This window comes from Monodelphis domestica, chromosome 4 (assembly GCF_027887165.1).
Source record: "Monodelphis domestica isolate mMonDom1 chromosome 4, mMonDom1.pri, whole genome shotgun sequence".
NCBI lineage: Eukaryota > Metazoa > Chordata > Mammalia > Didelphimorphia > Didelphidae > Monodelphis > Monodelphis domestica.
The window spans coordinates 422,848,785-422,871,991 of NC_077230.1; the positions used below are offsets into that span (position 1 = coordinate 422,848,785).

At 44.3% G+C, this 23,207-nt stretch overlaps 1 protein-coding gene across 1 annotated transcript; it reads left to right on the forward strand.

Annotated features, from left to right (window-relative positions):
- Positions 1-3,844: 3,844 nt before the first annotated feature.
- LOC103094891 (carcinoembryonic antigen-related cell adhesion molecule 21-like) lies at positions 3,845-22,198 on the forward strand. The gene is made up of 7 exons (XM_056796390.1): positions 3,845-4,191; positions 12,948-13,223; positions 15,439-15,574; positions 16,189-16,235; positions 17,814-17,875; positions 21,571-21,624; positions 21,842-22,198. Exons 1-7 carry the CDS (start codon positions 3,951-3,953, stop codon positions 21,905-21,907), a joined length of 882 nt encoding a protein of 293 aa, XP_056652368.1. The 5' UTR covers positions 3,845-3,950; the 3' UTR covers positions 21,908-22,198.
- Positions 22,199-23,207: the final 1,009 nt, after the last annotated feature.

Genomic DNA, 23,207 nt, shown 5'->3' on the forward strand with positions numbered 1-23,207 from the left:
GATGACATAGGGATTGGGACTTCTGGGGTGCACAAGTATAATTGCTTCATTGACTGCCCTAAGATCCCATACCAGCTGATCGTCCCCATTTGATTTCTTTATAGGAAGGATTGGTGAATTGCAAAATGATTGACAAGGGGTTAAATGTCCATATTGAAGAAGTTTGTCAATCAGGGGCTGGAGACCCCCTTTTCCTTCTATGCTGATAGGCTATTGCTTCCTGTGGGAGTAATTAAGGGGCTCTTTCCAATGTACTCTAACTGGTTCCACATGGAGAGCTTTCCGAGGGATTTCCAAGTCCCAGAATTCAGAGGGGAACATGGTTGAGTTTGGAAGAGGGACTGGAATGGGGGAGCAAAAGTTTAATGGATGATTGCAGAGATAAGAGTCTTCCCACTTTGGTCAGAATGACTCTACTAGAAGGAATATAGGGCTAGGCAGGTGGATTAGGATGCTATGCTGAAGCTTTTGATTTCCAAATGTACAGGGTAGAGGAAAAGTCTCAAAGCAGCCTTGCTGGTGACCCTGTATGCCCACTATTTGATGTTGAGAAGGTTTGTGGGGCCAGAGAATGGGGCAGGACAGAGTAAATGACTCCTGTTTCAAGAAGGAAATTTACACTGTTACCTGCCACATCCAAAGTCACCCTAGGCTCAGCCATCATGATGGAAAGAATGGGAGGACCAGGGCAGTTCTTAGGGCATTTGCTCTTCCATTGCCCTTTATTCCCATAGGAAGGACAAGGGCCTGGGGGCAAAGCTGGCTTATTATGGTTCTCAGGGCATCTGCCATACCAATGACCCTCCTTCCCACATTGAGAGCAGGTTGTAGACCCTTGACATTGGGTCAACCCTGTTTTGCCTGGAGCCGGTTTCTTACGCATTAGCTTATGGTTTCTTCTTTGTTCATCATGGTTGTCCTGTTGGTAATCCCAGCCCAGGTCAGATATGGGAGCTGCTGAAGCACCCAGGGGACATCTGGATCACTGGCTGCTCACCCACTGCCCTTCCCCTGTGCCAGACCCCAAATCCTCTCGTTTTCATCCCCTGGGCAGTAAGGAGACAGGATGATGTCCGTGCGGCCTGGGGCAGGCCAATCTGCAGGGCGATTGCTTTAAGCCAATGAAATGGGGAGGATCTGCAGGATACTCGCCTAATTTCTCTCCCCACAGCCACTCCACAGGCGATGGTGCATAAGACAAGTGGCTCATGGTGTGGAATGGGCTGGAAGGAGGCAGAGGAGGAGGGGGAGCAGGTGGCAAGGGAGAAACGGGAGGAAGCAGAGCCTGCAGGGGCTGGAAGGGGGGACCTTCTGCTGAGGGGGGGTTTCTGCTGGGACAGAGGAAGAGGGACCAGAGGAAGCAGAGGAGACAGATGGGACAAGGGCAGAGCCTTTACCCCCAAGGTGGGGGTGGGTGAGAGGAGGAATGGCAGGAGCGGAGTTAGGGAGACTGGAGCCAGGATGGGGTCTTCTAAAAGACTGGCTCTAGGTTCTCTTTAGCCTTCCTAGCCACACACACCACACACTGCCCACTAAGTTCTGGGCTCTGTGCCAGGGCCTCGAAGGACAAGGCATGAGGTATTTGTGTCCACTTGGTGGCCGAGCATATCCAATGGAGAGTGTCATAACTAACAGTACCATTTCTTGGTCTTTGGGGCTATATAGCAGCCAGGAGACACTGCAATAAGAAATCAAGTTCTTGAAGTTGGATGGATCTACCTTGTCCAAATGCTTTAAAAGAGTGCCCAGTGGTGACTATTTGGGAATAGATGCTCCTTGCCCCACACTCCCCTCTGGGAATGAAGCAAAAATCAGGACCTTGAAGGAGCTAGGGCTAAAGAAGATTGTTATTTCTGACCTCTGATCAATGGGGGTTCAAGCAAGATACCACCAGAACATGGTGTGTGAGAAACACAGTCAAGCTTGTAGCAGGGACTCACTCCAAGAATGGGAGACTCAACTCTGTTCAGTCCAGAAGTGAGAAGAGAATTGTAGGCAATGAAGAAGAGTTTGAAGATGGTGGAATAGCCTAAGAGCTGGTGGAATAGTCTGGCCGCTAATCAGCCAGTCTTAGGGCTGATGGATGAGCCCAGAGACTAGCTAGTAGAGTAGCTTCTTGGGAGCTGATGGTATGGAGGAACAGCTCCTCTGCAGAGTGGCACCTTCCACAGCCTGTGGAGCAGGGCTGGCATATTTACTGGGGTCTGGGAGCATAGCATCTCCCTTTCCAAACTCAGGGGGAGTTATGTTTGGGGTTTGCTGCCATTGGGAATAAGGAGCATGAGCAATATGGGGGGATTCTTCTGCAATGCCAGCGTGTCCAGTGCACAGGTTCCATGTTCTTCCATTGTCCACCTTGTCATCATTTGTCAGCACTGGAGAAGTCTCGCTGCCCTTCTAGGGTGGGAACATGGGACTGAGGGGGTGAGGTACATTGGAGGCCCACTATGGTTCCTTATCTATTACTTAGAATATAAGTCATTAATAAAATGGAGCAGGGACAAAGCTGATGGTCAATCTAGAATGTTTTTGATCTAGTAGCCAGAGTGGAAAATGGAATAATCTTCAATTCATGCTTGACTAATGCTGATACTAGGAGCTTGATAGCTGAGGTTTAATCAGAGCTAACTAGTGAGAAATGGGAGACTTCAGAGTAGGAGGACCCCATTCCCATCATTGTCCCTCACTGCCCACTGTCAGCCCACACAGGACCAAATTCTCAGATCTTCTGCAGGGACAGACAGATAAGAGAGATGGGTAGCCACAGGAATCCCCTCTAGACATGCCCCATTGTCACAATTAAAAGAGTGGTTTGTATAAATTGTGACCGCATAAATATGGTTTCAAATAAAAAATATAGTGGTCGCCAGGGAAAAATTCCCAAATATGAAATATACCCAAGTCAGCTGGGTTTTTATGGAGATTTTAATTAATACAAATGAAGGAATCAAAGAAAGGGAGAGAAACAGAGTAAGAGACCAGCTTAGGCCAGCCTTAAGGTTTAAGCCTTAAGAAAGTGATCAGTCAGTCTTATCAACTCACCACAAGATTTGTCCAAAGCAAGATTTTAGTGTTCAGAGAGACACCAGTTCAGCTTCAGCTAGCTCAATCAAGTTCAGCCACCAAGCCCTTTAAGGCAGCTCTGGCAAGCTGCCTCTCTCCAATTCAGCTTTGGCAAGCTGAATCTTTTTAGAGACCTCTTTTCAGTTCCTTTTAAAGAGAATTTTCTCCTACGTCACCTCCCCGAAGTTCTCACATCTACCAATCACAGTACACATTTTTCCAAAGGACTGACCATTCTTAATTCACACTTTCTTTAGTTCTCAACTTCTCTGGGTAGACTAAAACTTCTGAGTAATTCACACCTGAGTAGACTGAACTTTTCTGGGAAGACTAAAACTTCTGAGTAAGTTCACACCTCTTTGCAACTTGAAAGTTTGCAAGTTGCCTGACTTTCATAGGTACTTAGCCCCTTCCTAAAAATAGACTTAGCTTAAGGCTTTTGCCTAACTATAAGTATGAGTTAAGTACTTTTTCATTGTTCAGTAAGGAGTTTACAACTTTATCTTCCCCTAAAGTATGCTTAAGTATGGTTGGAGTAGAGTTCTTACATTCCTGACAAAGTCCCTTCATTGTTTAAAATGGGGAATGGTCTTAACCAAATGTTATGAAGTAGGGTCTGAGAAGTTTTAAGATTCACACCACCGAGCCCACCCCAGACTCTGGGACAGGCTTGGCAGCACCCATGAGCTTGGGGACAGCTCTGTGATCGGGGTCTGCCAGGAAGGCAGGGGATGTGCTGACCTCTCTCTGCCTTCTTCCTCCCCTCAGCCTCCATCCTCAGCTGCTGGATCCAGCCAACGTCTGCTCAAGGTCTCCCTGTTGTAGTAGACCCGCCCCATGTGAAAGAAGGCGACACCGTCCTCCTGAATATCCAGGGGTTCTCAGGAATGCCTTTGGGTTATACATGGTACACTAAGTCATCAGCAGAGGATTCCAACCATACTGAGATCATCAGGTATTCTGTTAGTGACAGAATGCAGATACCAGACAATATCCGGCAGACGGTGCTCCACAATGGCTCCTTGCTCATCCACAACCTTGTCCTTGATGACACTAAATACTACACTGTAGAGATTGCCATTATCTTTGCACTGATATTTAGAGGAGGAGGCCAACTGACCGTGTATGGTAAGTGCTGCCCAACCACGGGCTGAGCAGTTGTTCTAACAGCCTCTCTCTGTCTGGGGTCAGACTCCTCCCCACCCTCCTTAGCCAGGGAGCAGGAAGAAGCCCCAGCCTGACCCACTCCCACAGGAAGGAGCCTGAGGAGGAGAGATTCCCCGAACTCCTAGCTTCCTTCTTTCTTTAAACCCTCACCTTCCACTTTACAATCAATGCTGTGTATTGGCTCCAAGGCAGAAGAGCAGTAAGGGCTAGGCAATAGGGGTGAAGTGACTTGCCCAGGGTCTCCAGCTGGGAAGTGTCTAAGGTCAGATTTGAATCCAGTACTTCCCATATCTAGGCCTGGCTCTCCATCTACTGAGCTACCCAGTTGCCCCCTCATACCTTCCTGCTTATCACGTCTAGAGAACCCACGAGAGTTCAGAGGTTCCTGGCTGCTGAAAAACTCAGGGAATCCATGGATTTCTACACTCTCCAGATAAGTTTCCAGAGGACTTGGCTGGTTATTTCCATGTGGGCTAAATCGTCTTGGCCACTGCACCAAGCCGCCCAGGCCACTGCCTGCCCCAGGAGAGCTGAAACACCTCAGGGAAGATCTGGAGGTCCAGGTCAGTCAGGGCCAAGGTGGGTTGGTTCTTCCGGCTCTGTCTTCCATCTGACCAGGGCTCATAATGGTGGCTGATCCCCTCCAGATTCGTCTGAGGCAGGAAATATATTCTTGAATTTCTCCTTTCCCAGGACATTTGATGATGTGGAATCTAGAACCTCAATGTGTAGCCTAGTAAGATCTGATGAGCCCCGAGTTTCAGGACTAGCTTGTATGTTGGAGACCCCAAAGCTTGTGCTTGTTCCCTGAGAATCCACCCTGACAGAAGGCCGGGCTAGCAGATTCAGACTGAATAATGGACCCCAAGGGAAAGGACAATCCCAGTGTGGTGGAACTAAGCACAAGCTGAGTGCCTCTTTCTGCCTTGGAAGCTTCCCCATTGTACCACATCCCCCTTTCAGGGGTCGAACTTGGGGCCTTCAGTTTATGAGACTGAAGAGCCGCCTACTGTGCTAAAGACTCGCTTGGCTGGGGCTTGGCCCCACCTGACGGGGATCGTCTTACCTTGGGGTCCAGCATTCAGTCTGAAACTGCCAGCCTGAGATTCCCTTCAGGGTGGATTCTCACAGGAACAGGGAACAAGGACAAGCTTTGGGGTCTCCAACCTACAAGCTAGTCCTGAAACTTGGGGTTCCTTAGGTCTTACTGGGCTACACGGTGGGGCTTTCTAGGTTCCGTGTTGACACATTTAAAAGCATATGAGGCAGGCGGAGTATTGTTGGGTGAGAAGATGGTCACTGATGTACCCTTTCCAGGCGGGTCCAGCAGGTCTGCCCTCCAGACTACCTACTGCTGGCGAGCCAGAGGCCTGGCTGCCTTGGAGGTCTGTTCATCCCCAAACTCCCAATTCTGTGAAAGAAAGAGAGGAACCCGTTATAAACAGGGATGCCGGGGGGGGGGGGGAGGGGGGGGACACCTGCATCATCTCCTCTGTTTTTGTCTTGTTTGTTTTAAATAACCCTTGCTTTCCTTATTCGATTTAGTACTAGACATTGGTTCCAAACCAGAAAAGAGGTAAGGACCAGGCAATTGGGTTTAAATGACTTATCCAGGGTCACATAGCTAAGAAGTGTCTGAGGATAAATCTCCAACCCTGTCTCCCTCCACTGAGCTGCCTCCCTGCCCTTCTTACCTTCATTTCCTCGAGGAAAGACCAAGAGAGAGGCTCCCAGGGGCCCCCTTGTGTAGGGTAAGACTGGGACAGAAGGTCGAGGCTCCTGCTGAGGTCTCTGCTGAAGGAAGTGGCGACAAATTCAATGCAAGGAGAGCATTAAAGAGGTCATTTGGGGCTCCACCCAGGAGCAACTTTCCCAAAGAGGAAAGCTTTTCCCTAAGGAAAAAATGTCAATATTACCTTTCAAGTGCCAGAGGGCATGCGAAGGGCTCTAAGTAGCATATTTCATTGGATTCTCACAAAGACCCTGCAATGAAGGTGCCATCTTTTATCAGGGAAGAAAATGAGTCTGAAAGAGACCAAGTCACTTGGCCAGTCACAGAGCTAGTAAGTATCAGACGCAGGATTTGAATTCAAGCCTTCTTGACCCCAAGTCCAACATTCCATCCACTACAGATAATCACCTCAGGAGATCCTGAAAGCTTTCTTTAAAATTCAGAGTTATTTTATTTTCCAATTACATGTAACAATAATTTTCAACACGGGGTTTCCAAAATTACAAGAGCCAAGACGTCTCCTTCCCTCCCTTCTCTCCCCTACTTGGGGATGGCAAGAGAATCGATCTGGGTCATCCAGTTAGCCACGGAGAATCCACTTCCCTCTTGGACCTTCTTGGAAGAGCACACTCACCCTGGAGCCAAAGCCCCAAACTAACTAACAGAAATATCTTCAAGTGAGAGCCTCCAGAGCCCATTCTCTGGAGCTCCACAGCCTTCCTAGCCAATGGCTTTCCGAATGGAGTGACATTCATCCTTCTGAATCTGACTTCCTCCTTGGACTTTGCGTACACGGAAGCAAGATGTACCTTCTCTCCCGACATCATGAACATGGAAACGGGTTCTCGGGGGAAACACGCACAACCTGGCGGGGAGGAGGGAACAGAGATGTCCGAAAAGGAATATCTATGTGTAGAAAGAGAGTCACTGACATGTCCCAGAAGTCTCTTGGCATCTATTTGCCCATATTCTCCCCAAGAAGAGCATAAAGTGTGCTGAACGCTACAAGCTAAATGGGAAGAGAGTCTCTGTTTCGATGGGCTGCTGTGGTTTTACCTAGACAAGTTTGGGTTTGGGGCCAGTCACTGATGTCTCAGTATTAACAAGGGTAAATGCCCAGTTAAAATACCCACTTTTAGCATTTGGCTGGGGAATCGTTCAGCAGAGATCCAATGGCCGTTTCCCTGGGATGTTTGAGTGGGAGCCCCAACCAGGTCTGGTTTCCAAATGACTCAGAGGTCCAACATGGAGGAATTCCAGAGGCCCTCTGGGGAATGTCTGGCCATGAGGTGTTGGGGTCTACGGGAGAGTGGTGACAAGGCAGGACATCTGGGGATTTCTGGCAGATTGTGCTTGTGGGAAATTGTCCTAGGCGGCCGTCGGTGGCAGGAGGCGTTCAATGGCTCCAGAGTGAGATGCAGGAGTCTGCACAGGGTTGCTCTTCTCCAGCTGACTTTCTGCACCCCAATACCTGGGCAGAGGAGATTGTGGGAGACAGGACGCAAGGATCACCCAGCTGTTGATCCAGAAGCATTTATTCAGACACCTATCATGTGCCAGGCACTTTACTGGGTATTGGGGATAAAACATGACAAAATAGAATGGCTGCATTCTATTGGGGGAACATAAAAATGTGAACATGCAACAAATGTTAGGGGAACAGGGATGGATCCTGGACTGGGAGGTGGAAATCTTGGGGGAGGCAAATTTCCCTGCCAATGCAAGGGGGGCCCTGGCTCTTAACCACTACTAGCCTTTGAGTTCTTTTGGTCAGTGAGGAGAAAAAGCAGCTTGAAAAAAAATTAAGAAGCTGGTATGTGTCTGAGGCAGAACTTGCACCCAATTCTTCTTGGCTTCAAGGCAGGTTCCCTAGTTATATACAAAGTAATTAGGGAGGGAGGGCACTAGCAGATGATGGCACCAAGAAAGGTTTCGTAGAGGACATCCTGTTTAAAGGTCATCTTGAAGGAAAATAGGGGGTCCAAGAGGGAGGAAAGGACAAAGAGCATCCCAAGTTGGGGAACAGAATTGGCTTTACTCCTCAGAACCAGACACTCTGGTGGATGGGACCTGGGAAAGAAGTTCTGCCCACTGGACTCTCTGAAGAGCCTAGGAAGAAAGAGCCTGAAGAGAACCCAGTGATAGCTGCTGAGGAGGGGAACTTGTGTGGTTCCAAAACTACTTGAGTTCCAGAGCTTGTATGTGGCACAGTAGATGGAGTGTCATGTCTGGAGTTGGGAGGACCTAGCTGTTTGACTCTGGGCAAGTCATAACCCCATTTGCTTATCCCTTTGCCTTCTCTCTTGCAAGGACTACTAAGACAAAAAGGATGTTTTCTTAGAGAGTTCCTCAGTTCTCCTGCAGGGTCTTCTTAGTCCTGGAGGCAACAAAGGATTGGGCCTTTCACCAAAGAAAATCTCAGTTGGACTCTCCCAAGGCTACCAACTTCAGCTAAAGAGGTAGGGCCATGGCAAGAGGCAAGCTCTAGACATGAGATCAGGACATCTGCACTCAAACCCCAGCTCCAGCATTTACCATGTGAGCACCAGCAAGTCACCTTAGCTCTCCGAGTCTCCACTGCTTCATCTGTAAAATGAGGACACTTATTCCTGCAATACCTGTCTCTCAGACTGGTCCTGAGGGAGGAACCTTCAAGCCTGCAAGCTAAGCCAATCAGTATTACTTTGGGAATGCTCTGTAATCTTCTACTCATTTGCCTTGGGCAGCTGGGTAATCCAGTGAATAGAGTGCTGGACTTGGGATAAAACCCCTGAGAAGGGGGGGTGTCAGCTAGGGCAGGGGGCATAGAGAAAGGCTTCATGGATGAGCTAGAGAGTGATCTGACCCTGTGTTAAATTTAAAATTAGTTTCTCTGCTAAAAGTATTATATTTTATGAGGTTTATTAAAGATTGTTAGAAATTTAAAAAGGTCAGAATAAGAAAAGCATGTGCAACCTACTCACAACATCCTGCCTGCTAGGTAGAGAGACATGTGTGCTAGAAGTGGAAACAGAGAGCAAGTAGGTGGTACAGCCAGTTTAAATAGAAATTTTGATCCTGAGCAGGTGGGAACTCAGGTGAGACTAGAGGCCATCCTGGGAAGTTCCAAAGACTTCTGGGAATTGAAGTCTGGGTTTCATCATACAGAATACAAAAGGCAGTGTTATATGGAGAAGGACCAACAGATACAGACATGGGAATACCTGAAATTAAGTTCTGCCCCTGACATTTACTGTTTCTGTAGCGATAGTGAAGTGGTCCAGCCACTTCATGATCTTCCTGCATGGGTCTAAGCTTAGAAGGAAAGCCAAGAGCTGGGAGGATATGGGTGGAAGGGTTAAAGATGAAGGGAGAAAGGACATGTGTATAAGAAACACACAAAGAAGTACAGGGATCTTCAGCATCATGTCAGACTGTCAGCTCCTCCTCAGCAGTCAGAGAGAGGGAGGGAGGGAGCTGACCTGCTTTTATTAAGGATTGTAGCCATGGGGGCTGTGGGATGTCAATCAAATAGGTAGCACATCAGAAGTTATAACATAGCACTCACCACCAAAAGGAACAGCTGGCAACACAACAGTCCCGCCATCTGCCCAGGAAAGAAGCTCATGTGAAACCTTCTCCTTTCCGGCACACTGGCACCAGCTTACACAAATGCAAGGGTCAGTCTGTGACAATACAAAGCACCTTTAGAACTTCTCTGCTAGCTTTCAGACTGCAGATCGTCGAGACACTTTGATTTCCAAGTTCCACAAAATCTAAGCCCAACCGATTTACGGATTCAGAAATCAATCACGTGGAATATTAGAAATATATCCCTAAGTCTGGTCCATGACCACTTTGCTCATTAGAGTCAGCTTTTGAACACATCTTCAATATCTTCATCATTTGTTGTTACTGAAACCCTTCAGATAGGCTGGCCAATTGAGGTCTGAGCCTTAAGCAACCTTTGACCTTGGAGTCAGGGAGTTTGGGTTCAAATTCAGCTCTGCTTCTTGCTGTTTGTTTAATCAGGTAACCGCCCCGAGTCTTCATTTTCTTCTCTAACAATGGGAACATTAGACTAGATCAAAGCTTCTTCTATTTGAGGAGGTCCATAAATGTCAATGGGAAAATGGCATCTTCCTTTGTCCTAACTTTTGGGTTTTGGGGAATCCTTTTGATTTCATTTTGTGAATTTAAAAATCATGATTCTGAAAAGGGGTCCTTGTGCTTCTTCAGACTGCCTGCCCCATGGAGCCATGAAATGAAAAGGTGATGAGCGTATGGTCCATGTGATGGCTGAGGTCCCTGCCAGCTCTGAGTCTGTAACCCTTTGATCCATGGCTTGGCGATGGCAGGGCAAGGGCATGGCCCCAAGGAATTGAGTCGTCCGGAATATTGTTGAATTCTAGGGTTCAAGTTTGTAATGGAACTCGGGGGAAGGCAAACAGGGGGCTTAGGAGATGTGGAACTCTGCTATCTGGTCAGATATTTAGGGGAGACATAATCCATCTCTAAGGAATAACCACATTCAAAGATAGTGTTCCATACTCCTTAAGGGCATTGAAGCAGAAGGTGAATGAACGGTTATTTGTCAAGAAAGATGGAGAAAGGATGCCTGCTTATACATGGGCTGGTCTCTATACTTTTGGGGTTCCCTGGTAGCTGTGAGATTCCAAGATGACTTCAAGTAAATATCCAGAACAAGAGCGGTCATCAATCCACTGGTTCTGGAATGTTCCATTTGAAAGTGTGTGTTACGCACCTGCCACGTACAAGGCATCATATGTGTCTAGGAAGAAGTGTAAGGCCAAGGAGGGCAGCCTCCAGCTCACTATAATGAGGAGTTTTTAAATGCGCTGTGTAAGTAGTGAGCTCACTGTCCCTAGAAGTCTTCCATGGCAGAAAGGATGGAGAAATGTGGCTTCAATGATAGAGCAAGTAGAATGACATGTGGTTGAATCATATTGTAAGATTAAAAATTATATCCAATACTCCAGGCAATATATCTTATAACATATTATTATAATTTTTATTTTGTATTTAGTTTATTATATTTATTAATTTATTGTGTTGTTATTAATATTATTATAAAATTATTAATAATAAATGAAGTAAAAAAAAAAGAAAACCATGAGTAGAGAGACAGAGAAACCTGTCCGAGGTCTGGGGAAAGAGGAGGAGAGTGTGGGAAGAACAGAGTGCCAGGGCAGAATTCACAGAAATTTATTTACAAAATGTGAGGACACAATGTAGGGAATATAATTCAAGGAATTCTGGGAAATGTAGTCCTGGGGCAGAAAACTCCATATATACAATATTAACCTAACTGGAGTGGGTTTTCTTAGCATATAGAAAGCTTCTTTTCACAAGAGTTCTCCAAACAAGAAAATATTGGATTGAACCAAATAACCTTCTCTTTCAGATCTTGAAATCTTGCTGGATTCATTGAACACAAAAGGTGGGAGACAAGATCTGACCAAACTGGCCATGGAAGTATCTTCAGGGATTGATTGGACTAAAAACATACTTGACTTTGGTTGTAGTAATACAAGTGTGCTCTCTAGAGCCAGGGAAGCAGGGATACTTGTATGTTCTGAGAGGGCCAGGCTACCCTTGAATCAAGTGCTATGTTCACATCTGGGCACCACAAATTAAGATGGACGCGACAAGTCCCTCTCTAAGAAGCTGCTCTTCAATGTCTCATTGAACCAAGAAGATAGCCCTGGGCTCCCCTAGTCAAGCTGTGACGTCCATCATCAAGGGACTTGGCCTTTGCCAATGAGCAGAGACTTATCGCCCCAAGCTTAGCTACAAGAAGATGGATTTTCAAGTCCAGCATATTCATGATCTCCTTTTGCTAAAGGTAGAAGGTAGAGAACGTTGGCCTGGAAGGATCATCTTCTAGAAATAATATGTAACATGGCATAGGTCTTAACATTGGTTGAATTGACAATGACAAGATCAAAGAGGTGGAGATTAACCTGACATGTGCCTTGGAAAGGAATGTGGTCTGACAAGGTGTGAGCTAGGACCCTGTGGCCACTCAGGAATTCTCTTGCCCTTTGGACTGTAACTTCCATACAATGATCATTAACTGATCTGACCATGTATCTGATAAATGAATATATATGATACAATATCAATACATCAACCATACTTCCCAGATGCTAACATGCCTGGTATGCTATACATGGTGTGAATAATGTGTGTGGTCTAGAGTCAGGAAGATTCATCTTCTTGATTTAAAAACTGACTTCAGATACTTACTCATTGTGGGACATTGAGCAAATCACTTACCTCTGCTTGCCTCAGTTTCCTCATTTGTAAAATGAGTAAGAGAAGGAAATACTGGTATTTTTAGAAGAAAATCCAAATAGGATCCCAAGGAGTGACACAGAACTGGAACAAGTGAACAACCACAACTACCACCTGCAGGACATATTTATTTTGGTTACTCAGTTGTTCAGTCTTATCTGACTCTACCTGCCAAAATCTGTAAGATTTCTTTTCCAAGGATCCTTGAGTGGCTTACATTTCCTCCTTCACTGTGTCCCTATTTTGCTGATGAACAATTGAGGCAAAAAGATGTAAAGTGACTTGTCTGGGGTCACACGGCTAATAAGTGTTCCAGGACTGATTTGAACTCAGATCCTCCTAAGAAGGCTGTCATCTGCTGCATCACCTTGCTGCTCCTGTCATGAACACATTATTCATTTAATAAATGCGTATTCTCTTCTCTTATTCTCACCTTAATCACTAGGTTCTTCATGTCCTGGGAGCTATCTGGAGCAAGAGTAGCCCAGAACAGAGTTCTCCTTTCCCATACTTTCCTGCTCACTTTAATTATTAGCACAACTATTGAATCATGTGGCTTCTCCCTCCCCAAGTGTCTGTAATGGAAGGGTTTGGGTTTGGGTTTTTGGTATTTTTTCCCATGAAATGGTGCCTGGTGGAGACTCAGCCCTGACCCTCACACAACTCTCCCTTCTTTTGCTCTCTCCAGAGAAACTGGCCAAACTGAAGATTGCTGTCAATGACACCAACATCCTAGAGGACGAGTCTTTGATCCTGACCTGTAGTACAGAAAATGTGGGGGCAAATATTGGGTGGTTCTTCAACGACCAGCCCCAGTCACTCGATGGGAGGATGAGCACATTCGAGAATAATCAGATTCTCCTCATTAAGGGTGTGAAGAGGGAAGATGCTGGGTCTTACCAGTGTGAAGCCTGGAATCCAGCCAATGCCAAGAAAAGTGATGCCCTCACCCTGACTGTGAGCTGTGAGTAATTCTCTGTCTCCTTCCTTCCAAGCTGTCCCCAGCAATGCCTGAAATCCCATTTCCCTCTTTGCTCTTTTCTCAGATGGACCAGAGAATATCAGGATTCCTTAGAGTCCTGAAAGTGGGGAAATTGAGGTCCACTTAAACGACTCTCTGACTTTAGAGTGTCTGGCTCTGTCTTACCCCTCCTGCCCAGTATGAATGGTGTGTCAAGGAGAGTTCTAGACCTGTATATTCAGGGAGCACTTATACCCTCATGCCAGCATCTTTGGAACATTCAGGAAAGTATACGTGTTGGGCGAGGAACAGGGTGACCAGGTTATCAGTGTCTAAGGACATCACAGTCAAGGTGACTGGTGAGTCTTCTCTCTCTGCTTCCTCAGAGAATAAGTCCCTTGAGTTGGCCTAGAATGGGGATGACGTTTCATGGAGCATTGGGAGAGGACATGTAAAGGAGTAACGTCTCTTTGAGGGATGTGGTCAGATTTGTAGTGAATGTTAGTCCATTTATGCTAGTTTGTCCTTGGGAGAAATGGAGACAAACCACTCTTTCTCCTTTAGTAATCTGAGAAACTCTCATGTCAAATGTGAGCTCATTCATCATGTGACACACATTTAGGTGCCTACTATGTGCAGGACACTATGCTAGGCACTGAATGAAGTACAAAGTTTAAAGGAAGGAAGACCAATAAGGAAGCTTTTCCAAAAAATAATCAAATGGAAAATAATGAAGGCTTTTGGGCTAGGAAGTGGGAAGGGAGAGAAAGGTGAGCTCAGAGGATTAAAAACTGAGATGAATGGGACAGATAGACCTACCCCCAACCCACACTGCATCATATAATAAATTGGGAGATTGATGTCCAGAGAGTGGAAGAAACTTCTGCAAATCTCATAGCTAGATCCTGCTCTCAAAATTCTAATCCCCGGGCTCTTTGTGTTTCGATGCACAGCTTTTCAGGGATCAACACCAGAGACAATCATTTAGAGATTTTTTAAGGAGAAAAATGATGTAATCAGAATTGTATTTAAGGATGCTTAAATATGGATAATGATCTGAAGGATAAATTAGTGAGATGACATATCAGAAGCAGAAACATTGGTCAGAAAACTATTGCCATGAAAAATTGGAAAATGAGGGAATGCCCTTCAATTGAGGAATGGCTGAACAAATTGTGGTTATCTGTTGGTGATGGAATAGTATTTTGTTCAAAGGAATAATAAAGGACATGGGAACTTGAACGATCTCCTGGAACTGATGCAGAGTGAAAGGAGCAGAACCAGAACATTGTACACAGAGACTGATACACTGTGGTACAACTGAATGTAATGGACTTCTCCATTAGTGGCAATGCAGTGATCCTAAACAACCTGGAGGGATCTACAAGAAAGAACACTATCCACATTCAGAGGAAAAACTGTGGGAGTAGAAACACAGAAGAAAAACAATTGCTGGATTAGATGGGTCGAGGGGATATGGTTGGGGATGTAGACTCTAAATGAACATCCTAGTGCAAAAACCAACAACATGGAAATAGGTTCTGATTAAGAACACATGTAATACCAAGTAAAATTGTGCATCAGCTATGGGAAGGGTGTGGGGAGGGTAGGGAAATAATGATTCTTCTAACCAAGGAATAATGTTCTAAATTGACTCAATAAATAAATCAAAATAAAATAAAATAAAATTTAAAACCCTTGAGGGCAAAAAAACCCAAAACCCCAAAAAACTATTGCCATGATTGGATGGAACCTGAGACAAGGGATAGGTGTGAGAGATACCATCCAGTAAAAGCACAAATAATCATAGCATTAAGGAGACCATCAGAGACATTGATTAGATGATCATTTCAGAAGAAAAGGTCAAACATGGCTTTTAATTTGAACCTGGATGACTGGCAGTGTGGTGGTGCCATCAACAGAAATAAAATGGTAGTGGACACAATGTTGGTAAGAGATCATAAATTCAGAGATTAGGTATGTAGAGTTTGGTGTGGTTGACCAAAATTCAGGTGTCTCCAATCATTTGCCAGGGAGCCTACAATGGGACCCTGACAAGGCGATAGACTTGAGGAAGAAAAGCGGAGTCTATGTTGTCAATCAGCTAGCAGTGACTCAGTATTTCCCAATGGCCAGGCACTGTGCACAAGTGGTAGGCACTTCATGTCTGGAACACCTCAAAAACCCTGAAGGTCCATTTTCTCTTCTTTGTCCACAGCATCTGAGTCTCCAGAAAGAAGTAATGGTGCCACTCTCTCTGGTGGAGCTATCACGGTTGTTGTGATTGGAGTTCTAGCTGGAGTGGCTCTTCTTGGGGCTCTCATCTATGTCCTCATCACCAAAAATACTGGAAGGTAGAATCATGCTTCTTGTTGTCCTCCCTCCTGGTCCGTGTCCCAGAATGAGGAAAAGAAGCCATGAATGTCCTCAGTAATCTGTTTCCCCTCCTCGTACACAGTCTACCTCCCTTTCCCCAAAGTCCTACATTTCAGCAGTAATATCCTGGGGTGACCTCCTTCTTTGGGCTTTCCTCCTTCCTCTACAGTCACACTTTAGTACATCTCAGAAGAGGTGTTCAATTTCCCAATGGGCTGAGCTCTAGATCTAACCATTTTGTCAGGTCAAAAACCAAATGAACTGATATCCAAGAAGGCAGAGTGATGAAGAATGGGAGGCGGGGGCTGCAGGGAGAAAGGAGAGAGCTTAGTATCTACAACATAGTGAAAAACCAAGTGCAGTAAAAGGCCAGTGGGGCAGATTCCGAAGCTATAGCCTGGCTTAGCAGGAAAATAATAGTACGTGTGGGGAAAGGAACTAGTAGTGAGAGGGTTGTCCTTCAAGGAAAACACAGGAAACCTGAGGGCATCATATGACCAGACTTGGCTCTGCTCCAAATATCCCTTCTAGGTCCAGGAACTCTTTTACTCTGATTGGGAATATCAGTCCCCCATGTCTGTTCTTTCTTCAGGGGCAAAAAAGACCTCCCTCGAGGGGAACAGTCAGCACCAAGATACAGTAAGTAAAGGCACCGACCAATGAAAGCAGCACCCAATTCTGGGAGTTTTGTCTCAATCCAAAGAAATCTTTCAATCTCATTTCAATGAGTACCAATGAGCTAACCTTCGCTTTGGCTTATTTTTTTGGTAGGAAGACTTTGGAGACAAGTGCAATTCAGCTCCTCCAGTAGTCTTCTGCTCTACTCAATTGAAACAATATCTGTTATTATGTACCCTCAAAGCTCCTAAGATGTTGAGGTTCTGCTCCTATTTATGCATGGCCCAGAGATGGTGCCTCCCAACTCTCTCTACTCCATCTTCTACTATTCTTCTCCAAGTCTGACTCTTTTCTTACCACCTGGGTTATCTTGGGAAAAGATCTCTATGCCTCAGTTTCCTCATGGGCATAGAAAGAGGACTTAATTAGTTGGTCTCAGCAGTCCCATCCATCTCCATATCTTTGCTTTGAAATAACTGCTTCAATGCAAGATGACTTTTAAGCAAAAGATTAACAACATTGTGTGTTGTTGTTTTTACCTTGGGCTGCCAAGACCAAAGAAATTATACTTAGCCTGTTATAGGACCTAGAAGCACTTCCAGAATAGAGGAAGCTTCCTAGATTTGGTGATGTCTGGCTCACCACTAAGCATCAATGAGTCTCCAGAGGTAGGGGCTATCATTAAAATGACACAATACCTTCCCTCGCTGATCTTACATTCTCCGGAAGCTTCTCTGTTCTCTCCATCAAGTCAGATTTGGAGATAAGTGGAGATGATAAGAGGGAACCTATATTGTGGAAGTCCAGTATCTTAGAACCAATGACCTTGAAGCTTTAACAAATGCCATCTTGAAATCTTAGAACTCTTAAATCTCAGAATCCTATATGAGATAATCTGGAAAAGGCTCCACTGGATATTTTCTGTTTCTGTCTTCCACCCATGTTGGAAGATTTTCCCTCTTCATCTTCTCCTTGTTCTCTGTCTTCCTCTGAGTGCTAGATAATGTTTCTTTTCCAGCAGAAGTCTTTCCTGCTCACCTTTAATTATAATGCCTTCCCTCTGTTGATTATCTTACCAGTTTCTCCTTTCTACATCTTGTTTGTACACTGTTTTTAGTCAGTAGTCTCCTCCTTTAGACTATGATATTCTAGATCAGTGATTCTCAACCTTTCTATTGCCGTGACCCCGCAATACAGTTCCTCATGTTGCAGTGACCCCAAAGAAAAAAATCATTTTGGTGGCTACTTCAAAACTGTCATTTTGCTACAGTTATGATTAGGGATGTAAATACCTGCTATGCATTATGTATTCTCATTGCTACAAATTGAGAGGTTCAGAACCTCTGTTCTAGAATATCTGGGACTGTCTCCCAATTTTCCTCATATGCTCAATGCTTTGCACAGCATCTGTCAGAGAGCAGAAACTTCAAAAGTGCTTATTGTCTGAATTTCTGTGGGGGAAGTGAGGAAGAGAGAATTCTTCTGTGTCCTCCTCACCTATTTACTGAGGGAGTGGCATTGAGAAGGAGGAGTCAGTCTCTTGGAATTTAGGCCAGGATACACCAAGGAAATCTTCTTTCTCATTTTCTTTTCCTGCAGGGGAGGACACCACTGTCTATGAGAACACTGTTCACCTAAAAGGCTTGGCTCTGCCTGCACAGGTAGGGACTGAAAGTCTTTCTCAATCCCCAGTAGGACTTTGGGGGTGTTAATTAGGGGGAGGGAAGGGGCCCCTTTCCCTGGGTCTGGAGAGTCTTTGTGGTCCTGTGCCTTGGGCACTGTGATCTGCCCAAGAGACTGCATGACCACTATAGTACACTGATATGGTGGGGTGTTTGAAGGAGGACAAAAAGAAGGACATTCATTCCCTGGCATTGGACAAATTTCGGGTTGGGGACCATCATGAAGAAGGGTTGATTTTTGAAGGGGATTGTGGTGGTAAATGGGAACCTTATCACTGTCTTTGGAGGGATGTCATGTGGAAGAGAAATTAAGTTTATATTCCTTGACCCCAAAGGATGTAATTGGGAGTGAGGGATAGAGTTTGTAGAGATCAATGAAGACTTGATGTTAGGAAATCTTCCTAACATTGAGATGTCAGCCATGATCTCTCCACCCTCCTCCATCTCTTCCATACTCAAACATCTCAATACTCTAGTTTGAGACATTATCCATTCTTCCCTTGACTTCAGGAACACCCTCTTCATTGGTGTGCCAAACTCTATTGCTTCTCCTCATCTCCATGCATCTGACAAACATATTTCTTAGGTCCATATCACTCTATGTCACTTCCTGAGTCAGGAAGGCTCAGTGTCTCTCTATTTTTAGGGTCCAGTCACTGATTTGGATGGGAGGACTTCCCATTCTGAAAGTGAGTCAAAGTGAGGAAAGCCAGATTCTAAGAATATGATGATGGAAGTGGGAAAGGACTGCTCATATGATAATATTTATTGGTGTCAAAGAATTAGAAACTAAAGTTATGTCCATCAACTGGGGAATGGCTAAACAAATTGTGGTATATAATGGTGATGGAACACTATTGTGCTGTAAGGAATGATGAACAGGATGATTTCAGGAAGAGCTGGGAAGACCTACATGAACTGATGCAGAGTGAAATAAGCAGAACCAGAAAAACACTGTATATAGTAACAGCAATATTTTAGAATGATCAACTGTAATAGACTTAGCTACTCTTAGTTAGCAATACAATGTCCCAGGACAATTCTGAGGGACTCATAACAAAGAATGCCCACCAACTCCAGAATAAGAGTTATTAGAGTACAAATGCAGATGAAAGCATATGATTTTTCCCTTTTTTGTTTGAAAATATATTGTGGGATTTAGGTTTTATTAGGTTAATCACTTATAAAAATGAACAATATATGAATATGTTTTGTGTGATAACATATGTTTAATCCAGATTGAATTGCTGACCATCTCCAGGAAGGGGGAGGGAAGGAGGAAGGGAGACAATTTGGATCATATCACTTTGGGAAATTGATGTGGAAATGTATTGTATGTAATTGGTAAAAAAAATTAATTTAATTTAAAAAGGAATACAGAGAGGATATTAACTGTTAAAGTTATATGATTGGACCTGAATTAGTAATTGGTGATCAGCAGGGATTTAATTTCTAAATCCTCAAATGAATTACTAAAATATAATGGAATTTGTGAGTTTATTTTCAATAGAGGGAAGGTGTTATGAAAGAGAGAAGGGGCGAGAGAGAGAGAGAGGGCCTTTCTCAGAGGGTCACACCTCCAGAAAGGCATGGAAATGAATTCAGCCTTTCACTCACTAGGGTGACTTTCTAAAAGGAAAGCAGTCTGAGGTCTCCTGAATGAGTTCCTCCGGGGTTCCAGTTCCACAGCCAGGTGTCTTCACTCCAAGTCTGAGTGTATGTCTTCCAGTCTCTCCTCAAGTGTCTGTCTTCCAGCCTCTCCTCCAAGTGACTCTTCTTCATTCTTGACTGCCCCCTTGTGTGACTACCTTTCCTCTATTTAAAGACCTTTTCTTTTGTGTTACCTCCCCTATCTACGTCTACCAATCACAGCAGACTCCAGGATTGCTCATTCTTTCACTGGGGGGGGGGGCGTCACAGACCTCTCACTCAAGGTGTGAAGTGGGTCTTCACACCTTTTTGTGGTTAGTTCACAGCTTTTTTTAGTTAGTTCACCTTTTGTAGTAAGTTATCACCTTTTTGTAGTTAAAATGGATAGATCTACTTTAAATATTGAGTTAACACTTTGGGGATTAAAATTTAAAAATAGACCTGGGATTACAATTTTATCTTCACTATCCAGGAAGAGCTAAGTACCTTCATTGTTACAATCAGGAGATAGCCAAGTCCAATCTTCACATCAACACATTAAGGTATTGCCCAGGATCCTGAGGCCAGTATGTTTTAGAGACAAGACATGAAAAAAACTACTTCTAACTTCCAGGCCAGCTCTTTGCTAGCTATCTCCTGCTCTTTGGAAATATCTCACTTTCCTGACTTCAAAGGTCCAACATAATTAGTAATTATTGTTCCCAGCCCTCTCTGGTCTTTTGCCTTCTGTGGTCTTTCATTTATGCTCTCTCCCATATTTGGAAACTATTCTGTCCTCAACTCCATGTCCTGGAACCTCAATCCTCCTGCCTAGTTCTGCTCAACTGCCAACACCTAAAGGAACCTCTCCTGCTCTTTCCTCTTATGGTTATGCTGCCTCTGGTGATTTTTTTTGTAGTTATTTCAGATTTGATTGTCTGTTTAAAAATGATTTCCTTCTGATGGAGTATTAGCTCCTTGTCTGCAAGGATTGTTTTTCCTCTGTTTAATCCGTGAAAAAAAAGAACAAATGAATGAAAAATCATTCATTCAATGAGTTATTTCTCTTCAAATTATGTTCATAGTTCATTTTATGTTCAGCATTCTGCCAAGTATAGAATTTAATGATACAAATAACATTGATCATTGTCCACAATAAGATTACATTTCATTGAGAGAGATTCCACATGTTGTGGGTTAGTGACCAAATAGTGAGATTTTGCTTTGGGAAATTTCAGGAATGATAAGTGGAATTGAACATCAAGCTAGAATTTAATAACTTGTGTTTCTAAGACTGGAAACCTGGAGAGAAGATGGGGTGAGATTGAAGTTTCTGGGGTGGGAGTTTCAGGAGTGAAAGGTCCTGGATTGCTTATTTTGTGTGTCAAAGATGGCAGCTGCTGAAGAGTGGTCTAGGAAAGAAGGGACTCACGGCTGTAGACCAAGGATTGGGGTGTAGATAGCTGCTATGGAAACCTTGACTCAGGACAGCTAGTTTCTTATAGTAGGAGTTTCAAGTAGAGCACAAAAATTCCTTCCAGAATTTATGACATAGTGCTTGGAATGTAGTAAGTGACAAACTAAATGCTTACTGAAGAAAGAGTGTGGAATGGGCTTCTTAGGATATGGCTCCTTTCTTTCTGCCCCTGACATCATTAGGATGCCTGCCAATTCCATCCCACCCCTCCCCTGACTGGTTTTCCCACTGACCTAGGTCTCTCAACTTTCTCTCCCAAAAGATAACTCTCAATCCCCCTTAATGGAGTAAATCAGAAGGACTTCCTCACAATGGGAATCTCCACGAAAGATTTTATGATCTTTCTCACATGAGTTGAAAAGGAAGTTAGTGTTTGGAACTGGATCAGACTAGATGCTTTTGCTGGTCCTTTTCTTACTTTGAATTTCCATGACCATGGGGTCTCTAAGATCTCTTTTGGTTGTGTCTTGTCATAAGGTTCCTTCTAATTCTAGCATTCTCTGTCTTAAGTTCTTTTCAAACCTTGACATTTTCAGTCTCTGACTGGGTGCTGTTTTTCTGTCTACAGGGCCTGGACTCTTCCTCTACTTCCCCTGAAGTCTTAGATGAGAGTCCCTATCAGGTATGTGCACAGGGATTGGCCAGGTCTCACTCAGGGCCCATAAGAGAGAGAAAAATGCTGCTGCTGAAGATGAATTTCTTTCTGATGGACAGGAAACAGGAACAAAGTCAACAATGAGAGAAAGGGAGATAGCATTTGAGGGGGTTGGGGTGGAGATTCCTCCTAATACTGACTTCCATTCTAAGATTCCCATGACAAATATTTTCTCCATCTCCAGATGTTGGATGTCACCAGAGTGGATGTTTATGAAAAGATCACTTCCTGGAAGAACCCTGAAGTCTAAGGCAGAGGGAGAAGTCACTGTCATGATAGTCCTTCTGATTTACTCCATTAAGGGGGATTGAGAGTTATCTTTTGGGAGAGAAAGTTGAGAGACCTAGGTCAGTGGGAAAACCAGTCAGGGGAGGGGTGGGATGGAATTGGCAGGCATCCTAATGATGTCAGGGGCAGAAAGAAAGGAGCCATAAGTATATGACTACATATAGCAGCAGTGTTTATTTTAGCTAGAAGTTAGAAACAAACTGGACATTCCTCCATTGGGACATGTCTTAATAAATTGTGATGTATGAATATCTTGGAATTTTGTTGTCTCTTCAATGTGAATTTGATGGATTTAGTGAAATCTGGAGGGGATTCTATCAATAAATGTAGAGTGAAAAGAAAAGGGGAGACAAGTTGATACAATGGTCCCAACAATCATATAGAGGTGAAGAAATCCAATAGCTTCAGAATGCAGGCATTTGAGGGGCCAATCATGACTACAAAAATGATTGATAAAATGTACTTTTTACTCTTTGACCTGAGGGGCATAGTCCTTGGAGAAGAGACCCAGCTTCCTAGGAAGATCAGTGATCCAGGCACAGCCTCACAGAGCAGAGGGAAAGAGATGACTTTACCATAAATTTATCATCAATGATATTGTAACACATGGCCTCAAAATCCTTTGATCCAAGTTCTTATCCTACAAGGACACCCCATTGAAATCTGGCATGTAGTATTGCTGGGAGGTGTTTCTTCTCTGAAGTTTCACACTTCTAGCATCCCATTGCTGGAGCAGATAGGTGGCTCAGTGAATTGAGAAGCAGGCCTCAAGTCAGAAGGACCTGGGCTCTGTGAATTTTAAAACAATTCCACCTTAATCAGACCATTCTTTAGAAGATCTGATTTAGCTATTTCCTGATCAATAACAATGGAGATAATTGGAATAACAGAATCAGGTCTTGGAAACTCTACATTTCTCCACCCTTCTTAGTTTAACAAGATTAGGAAGGTCTGCAACCAACTCAAGATTTAATTATCTGAGGAAATGGCCTTCAACAGACATGTACAAGAAAAAGGACAGACCTCTGAGCCGTCCTAAGTCAAGGTAAGTCATCATTGGTACAGATGAGACACAGGAAAGTGATGTAAAACTGTTTATATAAGGCACGTCACTTCCTGACTCTTCCTCTTTTTCTGGAGAGACAACTCTGCTAGGCATTCTGACATCTTGGTGTGGTGGTGGCTATTGTCTGAGTTCAGTGGTGAGTTTTGCCCTGGAGCTGATTTCAGGTTTGGGCATCTTAGCTGAGCCCCTTTGGAAG

Bases quoted from the DNA above. Each gene is read 5' to 3' on its own strand.
- LOC103094891 (XM_056796390.1), top strand. From the start codon at position 3,951: ATGCCTTTGGGTTATACATGGTACACTAAGTCATCAGCAGAGGATTCC. The intron at 4,192-12,947 runs GTAAGTGCTGCC...TGCTCTCTCCAG, and splicing joins AGGCCAACTGACCGTGTATG to AGAAACTGGCCAAACTGAAG. The intron at 17,876-21,570 runs GTAGGGACTGAA...TTCTGTCTACAG, and splicing joins GCTTGGCTCTGCCTGCACAG to GGCCTGGACTCTTCCTCTAC.